The sequence below is a fragment of the Lissotriton vulgaris genome, chromosome 2_1, assembly GCF_964263255.1.
Source record: "Lissotriton vulgaris chromosome 2_1, aLisVul1.2, whole genome shotgun sequence".
Lineage (NCBI taxonomy): Eukaryota > Metazoa > Chordata > Amphibia > Caudata > Salamandridae > Lissotriton > Lissotriton vulgaris.
The window spans coordinates 419937169-419955610 of record NC_141687.1 but is presented as its reverse complement, the minus strand read 5'-3'; the positions used below and the strand labels follow the sequence as shown (position 1 = coordinate 419955610).

Genomic DNA, 18442 nt, shown 5'->3' with positions numbered 1-18442 from the left:
AATGAAACATGACATATCGGCCAGTACACTGGGTGCAAAACTCCTAGCCGATTGTTGAAGGAGCACACAATTTGAGCTAACAAATGTCCTAGTTAGCTTGCCTTGCTGAGAGGTTAATGAGATTTAATGCAAGGAGTAGTGTGAGGCTTCTCAGAACTAAGGTGCTAAAGTTTGAGCAGTATTTTGCTGGTATCTGGTTGTAACTGTATAAGATTTGATAGTAAGAAGGTGAGAGATGTAATTGGGAAATTACTAAACAGCAGTTCATAGTAACAGTTTTACATCACTCATGCTTACGTATTCCTCGTTTATAAGTTAACGTGCAGGGAGATAATATGATTTGCCCAGAAACACCGAACATGTGGTTAAGTGCTGAAGTATGGATTATAACTAGGGTTTCTGAAATGGAAAGGAGCAGTTAAACCAGTACACTAAAATCTCTTCCCAGTGCAATCTCTTTGAAGGCAACAGGGCCCTTTTGTATGTTGTGCCTCTATTCGTGGAGTCACTGGTGCCCCAGAAAAATCACTGGTCGGGACTGCTGGGGATGGGGTTCTTAGTAGGTCCTTTTATAAAATGGTCTCACATTCTGTCTGTGCAGGACACCCCAGTTGCTGCCTAGGCTCTTGTTGCTTATACCAAGCACATTGTTCTTTTCTAGTCACCTGCATGTTATGTTTGCACGTAAATATGTGTTCTAATCTTGGTGAGTTGTTTGCTGATGGTGTTTCTTTCATATTACTGCAGCCAGTTGCAGCCTGTGCCATGCCAGTTATGAAGGGATGGAACATTCTGACAAACTCTGAAAAGTCAAGGAAAGCAAGGTACCTTTATCTAGACTTACACAGGCGCCCAGTTGAAGTTTACACCAATCGCCTGAAAGATAATCTATAATTTAATAGTTTTTTAATGCTATTGTAACATTAAGTTTACAAACGTGGTGATTATATGTATGGTTCTGAACTTCTTTTTGACTCCTTGTTCGTGCCTCTTTTCCTGGCCTTTGTTCCACCGCCTGTTTCCTCTCCTGTGTCTTCTTGCTAGGATCCGTCATGTCTTCCTGTTAGTGTCTATCATGTTTCCATGGCCCTTATGAACCTCTTGCCTCTACTCTAGCACCCTACCCACATAAAATGTGTGCCCTAGTCTCCACTGTGCTACCCATTACCTCCGCTTCTTGTCACTGTTGTGCCCATTGCCGTCTTTGTCTTGCAATTAAATGCCATATGACACCTCCTTTCCCTCATCCTCTATTACTTCTGCCCGCTTACCCTCTGTACCTCACTGTGTGTCGAATCCAGATTAATTGGCGTTGCCAGTGCTCGTCTTTAAGTAGTTTCCAGTGGCAGTGAATACAACTTTGTTTAGTGAAGTAAAATGGAACTCTCCAACTACTGGTTTTACATACGGTTTTCTGTAATATACAGACATATTTGTTCCCCACAGAGAAGGTGTGATGGAATTCCTGCTGGCAAATCACCCTCTGGATTGTCCTATTTGTGATCAAGCAGGAGAATGTGACTTGCAGGTAAATGCATAAGAAATGTTTTGTAATACTCTTGTTCATTATGTTTTTTGTAATTGTTGCACCATCAGTTCAGTTACGTCATTTGGTGCAAAGTCTGAAATCCTACATCCAACTTGTGCCAGATATGGATGTCGTAAGTTCGAATGGGAGACAGCTGTTTTGATTTTGCTCTTCTGTTTATAAACATAATATTATCTATGCACCTGGTTGGGCTACATTTTATGGTTCAAATTTGTTTTTGTTTTCAAATCAATGAAGCTAAACATTCACTTGCCTACAACCATTGGCTGTCAACGCATACACTTATTAACTACTTTGTACTGCAAAATTCCACTCTCGCCCTTCAGCCCTGCTTTCATCAGTCCAAAATGTCTTATCTGGAGCTCGTTACTACTTGATCTTCTCAGGACTATCTCACTTGTCAGTTTGGACCTCCATCAGTGTTCTCTATCATTCTCTAGAATTATCAGTGCTCTTAAGAATGGAGGTAAATGAGCTCTCATTTCTAGACCTCAAAATAGCAGGAATAGGGCCCAGTAATTCTCATAGGGTTTTTGCTGTCCCTTCAGTAGTAATCCTTAAAAGGAACAATGGCTGCCCTCCAAAACCACCTGGTAATAGGAGTCCTAAATATATATTACAACAATGGCTTCTGATGGAAGCTCAAAGTATTTGTATAGGGGTAGCAAAAGTTGAATAGAAAAGTGTCAGTCCTTTTTTTTTTTTTTTTTTTTTACAAAAGAATGAAGCAATACCAACAAGACAATTAGCCACAAATAATGTATAAGAAATTCAGAAATAACGTGTGTTTTGCTCATAGAGGAAATGGGACGTATAGTTGGTGAAGGCTGTATAGTGTTCCTTCGATGTGATTTACTACATCTGTATGCCTTGCTTATTAATAAAATCCATTTGCCTGAATGCGGTAGAGAATGTGAGAAAGTTTGGTCCTTTTTAGGTCTCGGCCTGCGTAGGCTGCGCTTGCGCAGTCTCTCTGTGCGAGAAAATATGTCTTCGAGTAGGGAGGTAAACGAGCCAGCTCTTCTCCATTGGCTGGCTTCCTAAACGGCGGCCAGCCATTGGAGAAGAGCTCTGCCTGTCACTCTAACCCCGTCCGTTTCGGATTGGGGGGCGTGTTTTTTGCTGTCCTTTCTATCCTTGACGTCATCCGTCACTCAACAAAAAACACGACCCCCAATCCGAAACAGACGGGGCTTAGAGACAAAAGGCTGTCTCTTTTAGCCATACTTGTGATTTGTATGTTATTGCAAATGTGAGCCTGTTTCCTTGTCAGTTCAAGGCGTGTATTTTCACCTGTTGGAGGTGCTGTCTGTTGCAGAATGGGGTGAGTGGTCACTCTGGGAAGGGGGCGTGGCTTATCTCTGTTTACTCGGGCGTTGGACCAGTCTTGAAAGGCAGTCATTGTACCCGCATAATAGGGTAGATAATCCCCAGGGTGGGGCCCCACCCCGCCACACCCACCGAGAGAGAAAGACACAGAGAGATTTGTTAATAATGCACCCTGCGGGGCTGGGTCCAAGTCAAGATTTCACCATGCTTTTTGTGTGATTAGGCATATATGTCATTGTAATTAAAATCTCCTGTTTCGATTGTTACTAATGTGTACCCATAAATACGGGTGTAAAATCACCAGCTTCTTGTCAGAAAGTATTCATAAAAACGAAAAAAAAACATGAAAGATCTAATTTTTTTTTTCCGTCTGTGCTGCCACTCACGAGCCATCTGTGCAGATGGCACCCGGTGAGTTTAAGAAATAGGGCTTTTTAACAAGACTGCTGTAGCTGCGGGTGTGCGATGCATTTATACTGTCATCGCCCCTTTCATCAGCCCCCAACTAACCTCTTGGCCCCCCCCCGGTCTGGAGTGCAGTGGAGTGCAGCCCATTGTGCGACAATAGGGGGCTGCAATGAGGCGAAGGCAAGGCTTACGTACTCCCTGCTGGATTGCAGGGCTTCTGCTTGGGGCAGTTTGGGACCTCCTAGGTGCAAGGAAGTGTGTGAGGAGCGTGTCTGCCACATCTAGGTCTGGCAGCTTCGGTATCTGGGACAACGGTAGACACTCTCTTCCTTCAGCTCAGCATCCATCTGGAACTCCCACCTGTTCAGCACACTTGAATGTATTACATATCACAAGTTATCCCTGACACGGTCTACAGAGCCAGTCATGAGATTCGGCCGAGTAAGGAAGACTCCCTTAAAATCAAAGCCCAAGTCCAAACAAAAACAAGGTAAAGCAAAAGCGAGTATAGAAGAGTCAAGTGGCCACGACTGGGGTCAGTATCTACCAAAAAAAAGCACAAAGTATCCTAGTCATGGGGACCACCTGCACGAGCTCTGGCACAAACTCTCCCAGTAATGGCAATGACGTCAGCGCAAGCCAAGAATGGGAGAATCAACTTTTCATCAACCAGTTAACCCGACGCAGTCACAAGGAACACAAGGAAGACAAGGGTACTGTGCCCTCATAAGCTTTGACAGGGCCTCTCAAAGAAAAAATCTTGTATTTTCCAACCCAAAATCTACAAAACAAATGGCATTTTTGAAAGACCTGGGTACAGCAATCTACTCTAAAAGTGGGAATGTAAAAGGGCTGCAATCGCCATTACAGCCAGAGAATTTGGGCCAATCCACCAGCCAACTAATCAGCCAACTAATCAACAAGCCGATCAGGCTCTTCCTACGTCACTTACTGCGCCGTTTGAACCCCAACCCCAATCCCAACCTTCAATTCACCAATTCAGTTACCAAGTTGAAAATTAAGTCAAAACCGACCAAAGTAACACATCCACGACAAACGATCAGAATCCACCAAAAAGCACTGTTGACACTAGGACAGCTAAAAATGTTGTTGAAGAGGAAATGGGGGCAAAAGTTGGAATTTACACACTAGGGGGAACGCCCCAGAACCAGCTTACAGTTAGATTAGGAATGGCTCTCTTGCTGCCTCCAAAAAACAGTTCCCCACGCCAGCAGCAAGAATTAAAGTCAGACGTACCGGGTGCACCAGATTATCCGGCTGTCTCCCACAGCTTCTTGGCCAGTAAACCATCAGAAACACACACGATGTCTCCTTGACTCTCTTATATCAAGCCCAGACTTGTCCTTCCTGGCCTCACAGGAATGGGAGGAGCTCGTCGCTTCATATAATCTAAAACCTGCTCAAAATATCACTTCTCCTGTACCAATTAATACACCAATGCAGGAAAGAAGCAATCCCAGTAATACTACGCCCGAGAAATCAATTTGGGCGGCAATTCTAAACTCAATGCAATACTCTACTACAGCTTTACACTTCTCAATCGCACAAAATGGACCTACAGCTTACGGTCTTTAAGACACTGGCTGACTTAACGTCAGGGGATCGACTATCGGAGCTCAATAACCTAATTAAGCGGGGACAAGAAGCGCTGCACGGAAGCCAAACCATTCACTTTGAATGCACTTGTGCACCAATAATTGATAAGCTAACAACACTACCAACTATGCTAGGGAATCTTCTATCAGAAATAAAAGGCAGTGCTCCATTGTCCCTTACATCTACAGATGGCCAGCACAAGGTACGGACCACCTCGTCTGAACCCCAAAAAATTGAACCAACAGCAACTAGCTCTTCCAAAACTGCTTTAGATAGTGACGCAATGCCAACAATGTCCCCAATAAAAATGGCTCCTTCAAATAAAAACCCTACCCCTCAAAGCTCGTAACAAACAAAAAAGGAAGGGTTGCAATAAGAAGCCACTAAGTAAACCATCTGTCATCGCGGTTGAACCAGACCCCGATTTTGAAGAAACTGGGTTCACTTTCGGTCCCGTCTTGCCTGGCAGGTTGGATCACTTCTCCGTAGAGCCCCCTACAACTACGGTTGTCACCTTGGGGCCACCATCAATCCCAGCAAGAAGGGACATCCCAAAAGTGAATGAGAGGCAGGATCTAACACTAATAGCAAAAGACCCAGTAAGAAGGAATATCCCAACAGTGAATGAGAGGGAGGAGCCCACATTAATAGCAAAAAACCCAGCAACTCCGAAACACATCAGGGAAGATCAACCCCAGGGGACACATCCAATGAATTTCACTTGTCAAAAAACGAGTTTTAACAAAAACAAAGCTGCTCACCCAGCAAAAACAAGTTTCTATCTGCCCTCCCGTCAATCTCTTGTCATTTCGTCAATCAAGGAGAGGAACAGAACTATCTTCTGCAACAAATGCCTCACTTACAGGTCGAACCCCCTACTTACAGAATTAGGGAAAGAATAACCGAGGAACTGGTCTGCATCACTCTAATTCCTGAATATGAATCACGAGGAAGAGATGACATTAAACAGAGGGAATAAAAATTAATCGGACCTACTTTCACTGGAATTCCTTCCAATAATAACCGCCTGGGCCCGGAGGTGACTAGGACAAGATGGAGCTCAAGCGAAATCGCGCACAAAATCAAGGAGGAGTAAAGCACGCTCAAACATTGGGGTATAAAAATGGCAGTCCAATTGAAATCTCCTTATCCAACTCCGTTCTTAAATGCCCGAACCATCGTCTCAGACAAAAACACCACTTTAGTATTAAGAGGGGCAAGAAGCAGAACCCCATGCAAACTCACAGCTTGTATAGAGAGTTCTGATTTAAGCAGAAGCTCAGGGCCATTAATTCCAATTTTGAAACCGGGGCCAGAAGCTCGGTCACAAATAACACGCACAATATTAACAGATCGTCCAAACTGACAAGAGTGTGATCCCCCACAGACAGCTCTACTTGTGCAAGGTCAAATTAAACTCTGCATTTGGAACATTAACGGCCTGGCAGCCAAATTGGTCGATCACGAAGTAGTCATTACTTGAAAACATTCGATGTAATACTTCTCCAGGAAACCCGGGACGACATTTCCAAGGAACTCCAAAGATATTCCTCCTATTTTGACCCGGCAACAAAGGACTCTAACTTTGGTCGTAGTTCAGGGGGACTAATGATGTTGGCTTCAATAACCACAATGGGCTCAAAACCTTTAGAAGTGAAAATGACATCACCCAACGCAGTTCATGCAATACAGATAAAGCTCAAATCCAACAATACGATACAATAAGTTATAATTAACACCTACATGCACCCCACACGAAAACAAAAAGCAGTAAAGGCGCTGTCAAATGAAATAAAACTGATTATAGATGAGCAAGACACCGACCACATAATCGTTGCTGGCGACTTCAATCTCCATCTTTTTGGGTCCAGCAAAGATGACGGCCCTGTGCACAGACTTACATCACTTTGGCGGATACCAAACCAGGGCCAAGCAAACATTAGCAAAGCTTCAAGTTGGGTCAAATGTCTGCCTCAAGAATTAGAACATTTAAACCTAAGAGCACTGAATGGCCGCTTCTTGGAGGATAATCCCCCAGTTGCTACTTTTCATTCTTCAAAAACATCCTCCTATTTATTTATTTTTATATTATTATTTTTATTTTATACATTTGTAAGGCGCACAGCTACCCAAAAAGGGTTTCCCGGCGCCGAGACACAAGACAGGATAGGTGTAATCAAATGAAACAAGCAGGATTTATTTCTCAAACAACCAGGTCTTTATGCTTCTCGCGAACATGGCGTAATTCTCCTCCTTGCGGATGTGGGGAGGGAGTGTATTCCAGAGGGTGGTTCCCAGGTGTGAGAAGGACCTCCCACCCATTCTTGCTAGTTTAAACCTGGGTACACAGAAAGTAGCTGTAGATTGTGAGCGTAGATTTCGATTAGGAAAGTAAGGGCGGGCCAATGCTTGAAGATATTTTGGCGCCGTACCAGCTTTAATCCTGAACATATAGCTCAGAGCTTTGAACCTAATCCGGTTCTCAACCCTGAGCCAATGCAGGTCCCTCAGGTGTTTGGATACGCTGGAGGATTTAGGGATATTGCATAGTAGTCTGGCGGCTGAATTTTGTACCAGTTGCAGTCGCCTGATTACTGCCTGATTTGAACCAAGGTACAGGGTGTTGCCGTAGTCAAGCCGAGAAGTTATAAGGGCGTTGACTACGGTCTTTTGGGTAGTAGAAGGCAACATCCACAGGATTTTTCTTAGCCACCTTATGGCGAGGGCATTGTCAACAACTACCCCCAAATTGCGTACATGAGTGGTAGGTTGGGGAAGTTGTCCTAAGCTTGTAGGCCAATGTGTGGAGTTCCATAAGTGTTGTTCTTTCCCAGGAGGAGGACCTCAGTTTTTTCTCCATTCAACTTCAGCTGGTTGTTGGACATCCAGCTGAAAATATTGTGGAGACCTTGTCTAAGGGAGGAAGGAGCAGAAGGGTTGGATTCGGACAGTGAAAAAATAATCTGCGAATCACCCGCATAGGTCATGAGGGTGAGTCCTGATTTGTCCGCAACGTCTGGCAACGGACGGAGGTACAAGTTAAAAAGTAGAGGGCTGAAAATTGAGCCCTGGGGTACTCCATGGGCGGCGCTGAACGTATCAGAGCAGGCCAGGAGAGAGGTTATTTGAAATGTCCGATCTGTCAAAGACCTGATCCAGTCAAGTGTAGTCCCACAGATGCCATTTCGTATTAACGTGAGTAGCTTTTTATGTGAGATTGTGTCAAAGGCCGCACTCAAGTCAAGAAGAATGAGTGCGACCGTTTGACCCTCATCGAGGAGTTTCCGGATGTTTTCGGTTACCCCAAGCAGAGCAGTCTCTGTGGAGAAACCTGCCCTGAAGCCAGACTGTGACGGATGAAGGAGAACATTTTCTTCAGTGAAATGAGTTAGGACAGAATGAATATGTCTTTCCAGAAGTTTCGAGAAGACTGGTAAGAGTGAAATGGGTCGGTAGTTGGCTAGTATCTCGGGGTCGGCTGTGGGTTTCTTCAAAAGTGGACTGACCATAGCGTGCTTCCAGATTGAGGGAACTGTAGAGAGGCTGAGAGAGGAATTTAAAGTATCCATGATGATATTCATGGAGGGAATATCTAGTTGTTTCAAGACACTGACGGGGATGGGGTCGCGGGGGGAGCCAGATTTTTTTTTCAAAACCATTTTTATTAGAGGGTCAAGCAAGTGCAGGCACAGCCCTCCACAATCAGGAGGAGACTGCCAACAGCAAATATGAAAAGGCATATTTATGGCATAGCATCGAACCCCCGTAGACAGCAATTTTCAAAATATTCAGAACACACAGCCACCCACCAACCCCCAGAACTCCCCCCAATCCCCAACTACTGCCCACCCCTTATCCCACCCTAACCCCGTGCACGTGACCATTAAGCAACCAGAATAGAAGAGGGATATATGCGGGGCCGGTCAGCGGCCTAAGGTGCTGGGTCCACATCTCGAGGCAATGCATCGTCCATGTCCATAGGAGGGTCGAGGGGGAGGCCCCTATAGTCCGCCCATCGCTTCCATATTTTGAAATGTTTGCGGGGGCACCCCCGAGCCTCAAAGACAGGCTGCTCCAGGCCCATGATGAAGTCCAGGCCAGCCCTCCATGCACTAAGGGGAGGGGCTCGTTCGCTTTTCCAGGCCTGCGCCAGGTCTCTCTTTGCCACCACCAGTCCCAACAGCAGTAGATGGCGCTTGTAGACATTGCCCCCAATGTTCTCCAACACCTGCAAAAGGCCCAACCGGGGCGTACGGGGCAAATCCCATCCCAACACCTCAGACAGGCAACCCCAAACCCCAGCCCAAAACCGAGTCAACCGCTCACAAGACCATACAGTATGAAAGAGGGTGCCCCTCTCCGAACCACACCTCAGACACTCCGGGTTGGCAATCAGCCCCGCCCGCCACAGCCGCTCCCTCGTAAAATAAGCTTGGTGCAGATATTTAAATTGTATAAAGCGGAGGCGGACAGCAATGGCCGTCCCCCGGGGGGATTCCAGGGCTTCGCGCCAGTCGTCTTCGTCCAAGGGACCGACATCGGCTTCCCATAGGGCCTTCAGTGTCAGGAGCGAGGGGGAGCAGTGCGTGATCAGGGATCGGTAGATCTGGGAGACTTTTTTATCACCCAAGTCACCCATAAACAGCTTTGCTTCTATGGGACTGAAGTCCGGGAGTTGCTCCAGCCCTACCAGGCTAGGAGTAAGGGCGTGGCGGAGCTGGAGGTAGCGAAAGAACTGGGACCTGGGCATGTCGAACTCCGTGCTGAGCTCCTGGAAGGATTTAAGAGTGGTGCCGGAGAGGACATGCCCCAGGGACGAAATCCCGATTGCGTCCCAGCCGTCAAAGCCCTGCAGCGACGCCAGCGCCGGCAGCAGGCCGTTACGCCACAGCGGAGTCTCCGCCGTAAGTTTGCCCCACCACCCCATGCCGTGTAGAGCCTTCCGCCAAACGGCAAACACTAACTGGGTCACGCGTGGGAGCCGCCGTCTCCTCCTAGCCGAGTACAGCAGAGTGTGGAGAGAGGCGCCGTCCATTAGAATGTGCTCCAGAGCATAGGCCGGGTCAACACGGTCCCCATACCACCATTCATTGAGCACCAGGAGATGAGAGGCCTGATAGTAGGACAGCATATACGCGGTAGCCAAGCCACCGCAGTAGGTAGAAAGGAAGCACGTACGGAGCGCCACTCTAGAGGCGCCTCCAGCCCACAAGAACCTGCCTAACACTGAATCAACACTGCGAAACCACTGCTGGTCAATCGGGTAGGGATGGTTCTGTAGCTGGTAAAGAAGACGAGGCAAGGCCACCATTTTGAAAATGGCCGACCGGCCATATATGTTAAGAGGCATACGTGTCCATGTTTTGATGTCCAGCTGGACCCGGTCCCAGACCGGCTGAATGTTCCGGCCCCATGCCACCGTAGGCGAGGCAGAGAGAAAGTCTCCCAAGTACTTCACCCCCTCCACTGCCATCCGGAGGGAGGCTGCCCATGGAAGGTCCACCGTGCCCTCACCCAGCACCCAGAGAGTCGATTTGCGCGGGTTAAGATAGAGTCCCGACGCCTGGCCGAAGCCCTGCATCAACTCCAGAACCCGGGGGCCAGTAACTCGGAGGTCGGTCATAAAGAAGAGCACGTCGTCCGCATATAAAGCAATGCGGTCCGTGTGGTCCGAGCCCCAGACGAATCCCCGATACAGCGCGTCAGCACGGACCCTAGCAGCCAGCGGCTCCATGGCCAGCGCAAATAGGTAGGGAGAGAGCGGACACCCCTGACGTGTGCCTCGGGTAACCGGGAATCGTGCCGAGGCCGCCCCCGATATCCGCACCGAGGCAGTAACCTCCGTGTAGAGCAAGCGGACGTAGGAGATGAAAATCGGGCCAAGGTTCAGCAGCGGTAGAAGGGTGAATAGGAAGGTCCAACTGACTGAGTCAAAGGCGCTGTCTATGTCGGCCAGCAACAACGCCGCCTGGTCCTCTGAGGCACCGATAGCATCAATCGCCGCCTGTGCCCGCCGAATGTTGTGCCGCGTCGCCCGGCGCGGCATAAAGCCAGCTTGATCAGGATGTACGAGGGCAGAGATATGTGGAAGCAGGCGGTTCGCGAGTGCTTTGGCCAAGAGCTTGGCCTCAAAGTTAATAAGGGAAATGGGCCGGTAGGAGTCGTGGCGGTCCGGGGGTCGCCCCGGCTTCTGGAACACAACGATCTCAGCATGTCGCCAGTCCGGCGGGAGGCGGCCCTGCCCACGCGCTGCCTCCAAAGCACGTAGGTAATGCGGCCCCAGCTGCAGATGGAATTTTCGATAGAACTCACTGGAGAAGCCGCTTGGTCCAGGCGCTTTGCCCACATTCAGTTGACCTAGCGCGTCTCCAAGTTCCTCCGCCGTCAGGGGGAGGTCAAGAGCGTCCCGCACCTCATCTGACACCGCGGCCAGGGGGACCGAGGCAAGATAGTCGGCGATGGCGGCGGGAGCAAGAGCCTCCCGGGAGGCGTACTGACCCCTATAGTAATGCGCAAAGCTAGCGGCCAGAGTAGCCGGGTCCGTGATAGCCACGCCCGCAGCGTCCACAAGGCCTGGGAGCGTAAGAGGCTGCAAGGTTTGTTGACAGAGTCGATGAAGCATCTTGCATGATTTGTCGCCCCACTGATACACCAGGCTACGGGTGGCCAGCCACGCTTGTCGAGCCTCATCCAACAAGATTGCAGAGTGCGTCTGCTGCGCCTGCAGAAGCTGTCGCAGGGAGATGTCATCCGCCGCAGTTCTGTGGCGCGCCTCCAGCTCCTCCACCCGTTCCGCCGCCGCGGCCATGCCCTCCAACCGCGCCCGGCGAGCCGACGAGCACCATGCTAGATCGATGCCCCGCAGCGTGGGTTTCATGGCTTCCCAAACCGTCACCGCGTCCACCCCTACACCTAGATTATCCTGCCAGTACTGGGCAATAGCGCCACGAATATGTTGGGAGTAGTCAGGTCGCTGCAGATGCCATGTGGACATCCGCCATCGGAAGGGCTGGCGCGGTCTATGTAGGTCTATCTGGACCGCCACCGGGGAACGGTCGGAGAGCCCGCGAGGCCGAATCGTCGCCCCTTTCACTCTGGCAAGGTAGGCCCGTGGGACGAAGACATAGTCTAGGCGCGAGAGGGAGCCATGTACCGCTGAGACGTAGGTGTACTTGCGGCGCTCCGCGTGCAAATGCCGCCATACATCAGCCCAACCCAATACATCCAACATAGCGCCCAGCCGCGTAGGAGCGGGGACAGGCGCCACCCCAAGACTCCGCTGCCGGTCCACGGCCACATTCACCACATCATTCCAATCGCCACCAATCACCGCCAAAGAATCAGGGAATTCAGCCCACAGAGCAAATAACCGTTCGGCCAGAGCCCATTGCAGAGGGGGGGGAGCATACACACACCCAAACACCACCGGCTCCACACCAACTCTCCCTTGAATGAACACGAAGCGCCCCTGAGGGTCTAGCCACTGGCGCTCGTGTGTGTACGCCAGGCGCCTATGAACAAGAATAGCCACCCCCCTGGAGCCCCTGGCAAACCCGGCATGGAACACCTGGTGGAAACCAAAGCGCTGGAGACTTAGGGCCTTCGTACCAAGCATGTGCGTTTCTTGGAGCATGAGCACGTCTGCAAGATCCCTTTTGGCCCAACGTAGTACCGCCCCCCGTTTTATCTTATCCAAGAGACCCCTGACATTCCAGCTAAGAATGCGCATAGCGGCGCCAGAAGGCGCCAAGCCAGGGACATCAGCCATCATCCCGATATAGCAAACCCCACACACCCCGGCCCCCGGCCCAGGCCCCAACCCCCACAGCAGCATAGGTCAGAAAGATCACGTGCACCCCAAAGAACAGCACCCCAATTCCCACGCCCCCCACACAGCCAGACTCCCCAACACACCCCCAAACCAACCCCGACCCCCCACCCCCACCCCAATACCTCAAGAAACAATGAAGTACCTGTTGCGGCATACTGTAGTTAAGGCACAAAACAGAGCACCAAAAGTTAGGCATACCAATGGATCCCACTTACCACTCGAGTACTAACCAAGCACACACCCCAAAACACGAACCTCCCCGACCCCAACAGCAGGAGGCAGCCCACCAAACATGCCCACCCCCCCCCCACCTCCATCAATAAACATCAGCAATAACATCGCATATATAGTGCATTGGTCCACATAAGTCCAGCGAAGGCCCATAGAGGCCAAGTAATACTGCACCAGATCCGGCCTGGATCGTTGAACAGCGCTCCGCCGTGTCAGCAGGGGACCCCAGGCGAGAAGTAGATAGTAGCAGAAGGGTCAGCCGTTGGATGTCATGACCCCCCGCCAGAATGATCTGTCTCCGGCTGCGTGTCGCCCAAAAGAGGGTCCCGAGACAGGGATCTCCGCCTCGATTGGGACTTGCGGTGCCGCTTCCCTTTGGCCGGCTGATCGCCCCGCTCCTGAGAAGAACTGCGGGAAGAGCCGGCGTGGAGCCCCGGCTGAACATGTGGGCGAAGCCGGACCGCCTCGTCGGTCCAAGCAAAGACGGCCTCCGGAGTATCAAAGAAGTGAGTCCTTGAGTTGAAAATGACCCGAAGGCGGGCCGGGTATAACAGGGAGTACTGGAGTTTCAGGCCCCGGAGTCTGGCCTTGGCCGCCAGAAAGGAGTGACGCTGCTGTTGAACCAACTTTGTATAGTCAGGGAAAATCATGATTTTGCAATTGTCGAACTGCAGGGTGTCCTTGAGCCTCGCCTCCCGGAGGATGACATCTCTGTCGTGGTAGTTCAGGATCCGGGCTATGATCGGGCGAGGCCGCTCTCCAGCCGGAGGCTTTTGTATCAGGGCCCGATGGGCTCGCTCCACCACAAAACAGTTCGAGAGGCCGTCCGGGGGCAACCAGCTCTCCAGCCACCGGGAAAGGAAGACGTCCATAGGCCCCTTCTCGCACCCCTCCGGAAAGCCCACAAAGCGGAGGTTGTTTCGCCGTGCCCGTCCTTCGGCGTCCTCCACCCGGAGCGCCAGGCCCTGCTGCGTCTGTTCCAGGTCGGCGACCCTATTCTTCAGGGCACCCACATCGCCTTCCACCGTCGTGACCCGGGTTTCCGTCTCCGTGATGCGGGCCACCGCATTGCGGAGGTCTTGGCGCAGCAACATCACGTCGGCGCCCAACGCGCCGATCTTCGCGTCCAGCATGTCCCGTGATTGCGTGATGGCCGTGAGCAACGCTGCATTGTCCGGGCCGGCCGTCTGACTCCCTCCGGCCGCTCCAGCACCATTCCCCGGGCCGGCAAACTTGTCCATGGGCCCCGTTGTGGCCGCGGTGTGGCCGCCCTTGCTCCTCGTCATGGCCGCCGACGGGGCGGACCGATGGAAAAATCCGCTACGGGTCACTGACGGGACAGGTACAGATGCAGGCCGTCCCACGTCGTCGGGATAGAAAGCAAACCTTGGAGCGAGGGGGGGGACTCGTCCGTCCTCCGAGGCGCCGGGGCCACCAGGCCAGGGCCAACCGCCGGAACCTCCGCCTCCGGGCCCCGCCGCAGCCCAGCCAGAGACAAGACTGGGCACTCAGGATACGTTGTAGGTCCCCTCCACCAGCCGGGACCACTCTCCGCCGGGCACGGTCACGAGCCCTTGACTCCGGCTCCAGTGACTCCGCCCCGGCCGCGCGGGCCAAGTTGACCGAGACCCCGCAGGTCCCGTGGCGTCACCAGCGGAGGGGTGAAAAATCGAGGCCCCGGCTCGCCACGCGGCAAGTAGGCCCAGAATGGACGGCCCTCGATGATCGCGCCAGCGGGCGCCCGGAGCTCGATGAAGCACACCACTGGGATCCTCTGGACTCCAGGGAACTCCTGCACTAGCTGAGATGGGGGAAGAAGAGGTAGGGCCAGGATTAGTGAGCGGATAAAGAACGGGCTGGCAGGAGCTCTACAGAGCCGCGTCCGCCATCTTCGCCCTCGAAGCCACGCCCCCTGGGAGCCAGATTTTAAGGTTTTGAGTGTGGACATCAGAGATTCAGTAGTAATCATAGGCCAGTGGTCAAGGAGGTTGGTGGCACAGGATGTGGACTCAGTGTCGACATTCAAGGCTGTTGTACATGTGTTGTTGTTGATGTCGCTGATTATTTTATCAATTTTTTCGGTAAAGAAAATGGCGAGATCTTGGCATTGTGCTTTGTTAAGCAGGCGAGCAGTAGCAGTAGTATGTGCACCTGCTAATTCCTTCACCTTGTTGAAAAGCATTTTTGCTTTGTTTGTTGCAGTATTTATAACGTTAGCAACATGAAGGGCTCGGGCCTTTGTACAGGCCGTATGATATTTATTTCGTGCTTTTTGGTATATCTCTTTTTTTCAGGTACGTAGTCTTTCCGCCTCTCTCGTGTGCTTTACAATTAGATTTCACTAATTTTAAATGATCATTGAACCAAGGGGCTGGGGGACGGTGGTAGGTACCCTTGATCTGACAAGGAGGAAGACAGGCATCAGCGGCGTCACTGAGCCATTTGTGATTCGCATTGGCAATGCTTTCCATATCCTGTCCTGGAGTTGGAGGGTTTATGGCTAGCGCGTGTGATTAAGTCGGTCGATGTCAAGTGTTTTCCAGTTTTTCATAGTGGTGTCCGGCTGGAGCTGGGTGGAGATTGGTAGTTTTATACTGAACTGGATTAAGTAGTGATCTGACCAGCAGACAGGGGTAGTTTTGAGCCATTTCAGGTCATTAATATTAGTGAAAATTGGGTCAAGCAGATGACCTGCTTTGTGCGTGGGTCCAGAGTTAAGTAACCTCACGTTAAGTGCTGTAAAATCGTCGAGCAGGTTAGTGCATGTGGTATTCGAAGGATCTTCTAGATGCAGATTTAAATCTCCCATCAGTGAAATTTTTTTTGAGGCAAGATGGAAAGGCGTGATGTGATTCGCTAAATTCCGAGCCCATGTGGTAGCGTTTCCAGGGGGCCTGTATATCAACAGGCCGGAAAGAGTAAAATTGGGATTTAAGGTGATTTTGAAGCAAGCTGATTCACATTCAGGGATATCGGCCAGTACAAGACTGCAGGTAAGTTCCCTATTAAAGATAATGGCGATTCCGCTACCAATATTACCCTCTCTGTCCTTCCTAACTAGCATAGTCAGGGGGGAGAGCAGTAGCTACGTCAGGGCCAGAGCTGTCGTGTAACCAAGTTTCCATTAGGAAAGGTGCACTGGGTTTTTCCTCCAGCAATAGGTTAAAAATGTCGAACTTGTGCTGTGATAGGGAGCGGCAGTTAATACAAAAAAACGAACAATCAGAAGCCTTGGGGTTAGGTTTCTGTCTCGGAATCGTATTGCATATGGTCGGGTCAGGGTAGGGTGTAAAGTTGGTTAGAGTGAAATTGCAATTTGGGCATGAGGTATTACCTGCGTGCTCAGGTCTGAGTGTAGTGCAGTTACCCTGGACGGTGGTACGTAGAGACCGCAGTAGCACAGAGGTCATATCGCGGTTACTAGAAGCAGTCTGGAGATAGCTTACAGCCCCTAGCCCCGTCCTGGCCCGGACGGGCACAGACAGGCTGGTCTTTGGCTTGTCTTTGGCTTGTCTTTGGCTGGTCTTTGGCTTGTCTTTGGCTTGTCTTTGGCTTGTCTTCGGCGCGTATGCGGCGCTGATGCTGCGCGTTACCGCTGCGCGTTATAGGGGACATTGGGCTTATGTAGAGTACGGGCTCGTATTCAGCTCCGCCTCTACAACATTCGTCCAATCGGTGCCTGCACCGGGAGAGAACCCGGAAGAAGGTCCCGCCTTTCACCCTCCACTCAAACAAGCCTAATGCTTGCGGTGGACCGGGGTTTCATGGGCAACAAATGGCTCAACAAGTATTAAATTCCAACACAGTGTAATTATAAATCAATCACACGGAAGCATTGAAAAGCTTTCTAATGTGCGCTGCTACCTACTTTCGTTGCAGCGCGGGGTTAAAATACAAGGTACACGGTGCAGTTTTGAAATTTTACTTTCAGTAAGAGAGATGTTGGATTCAAAATCAGATTCGGCTTGTTTTCATTCTGCGTAGCAGCATGCAGTCTTTAAGTATCATCAGCAGATTTAGATTACACGTTTGTAACACTAGCCATGTTCGATAAAATAGCAACCTTTTTAAATAGGTGACAATGTCCAGAGCGATCACCTCCCACAGGAAGTATTGTTGAATGCGAGGCCAACTGCTACACTAGATACCTGGAACCCAATTGCAAATGAAGAACTCTCTAATCTAAATCGTTTAAAGTGCAATGCCAACAACATTAAAGCTTTATCAGCCACTGCTAAAATCTTATTTGAGAGAGAAAAAGAAACTGGTACCATAGTTGTAACAGCATGGGAAAACTTCATTAAAATCTTCAGTGGTAATTTTGCAACCAGGACCGGGACCAAATCAAGACACTCAGAAGACAAATTAACAAAAGTAAATTCCAACCCAGAAACTAAGAGCCTCAAACGCATCACAAACCAAACCCTTTGACGACTGCGAATAACACCAGGGAACCTAGCGGCGCAGTCGACCCTTCGACGCACAAAGGCACTATTGAGAAGGAGGAAGTGGAGAAAAATAAGGTAAAAGAATGCCGAAAAGTGGGCTAAATTATTGCATGAGGCCAAGCAACACAACAGCGCGTAGTTCAGGCAAACAATCCATAAGCTAGAGCGACCGAACCACCAGGAAATAGTTCCAATATAACAGAGGCCGATTGGGCAGACTACCTTTCCACTCATTTTAACAACCAGGGAGGAGAACCAAACCAGGTAGTGGACATCGAATCCCCCACCAATGGAAATGCGACACAAGCTCACTTGGTCAGCAGCTCTAACATCTACAAGCAGAAAGGGATTCAGCCGGCTGGCGATTTAGACTCTACAGACCCCACTGAAGAGAAAGGATATGGTCCCACGGAAAAACAGATAAAAGGCCTAATAACCATGGGTAGAGATATGGGATCACCCGGCCACAACGGGATCTCACCAATACTGTATAACCATAACGGCGCCTTTTTGAGCAAGGATCTATTACCAGTCTTCAAGGGCTTAAACACCACAGTCACCCTTCCGGAATCTTGCAAAGGATCTATTATTAGCCCAATTTTTAAACAAGGCAAAAGAAAAGATCCAAATAACTACAGACTGATCGCCCTTCTTGACGTAGAAGCCAAATACTACGCCGGATAATCTTGGACGAGCTAAAATCCTGGGCTTCAGATAATTCCATCATCCCCATTAATCAAACAGGGTTCTGTAGCTGCCAAGGAACTACAACTAACATACTGGCTCTTACGTTGTTAATGGATGCAGCTAAAGTATCAAAAATGCCTCTCTTCTTGTGTTTTATTGATTACACAGCCGCTTTCAACCATGTAGATAGTTCCAAACTTTGGGGAAAACTGGAAAATTGGGGTATACCAAACACCCTTCTGGATCGGCTAATGCAGCTGCATACAGACACTTGGATCCGGGTCAAACTAGGGACAGGGTCACACATCTCAAAACTAATCATGACCTCAAAAGGCCTCAAGC

The 18442-nt window shown here is 50.0% G+C and overlaps 1 protein-coding gene across 2 annotated transcripts in view; it reads left to right on the top strand.

Moving 5' to 3' along the window:
• Positions 1-18442, top strand: part of NDUFS1 (NADH:ubiquinone oxidoreductase core subunit S1) — a 657173-nt gene that overhangs the window by 95793 nt on the left and 542938 nt on the right. For both annotated transcript variants that reach the window (XM_086955308.1, XM_086955309.1), the window contains exons 5-6: positions 748-824; positions 1447-1528. In XM_086955308.1, coding sequence (XP_086811434.1) covers positions 748-824; positions 1447-1528 — 159 coding nt within the window. The remainder of the gene's footprint in view (positions 1-747; positions 825-1446; positions 1529-18442) is intronic.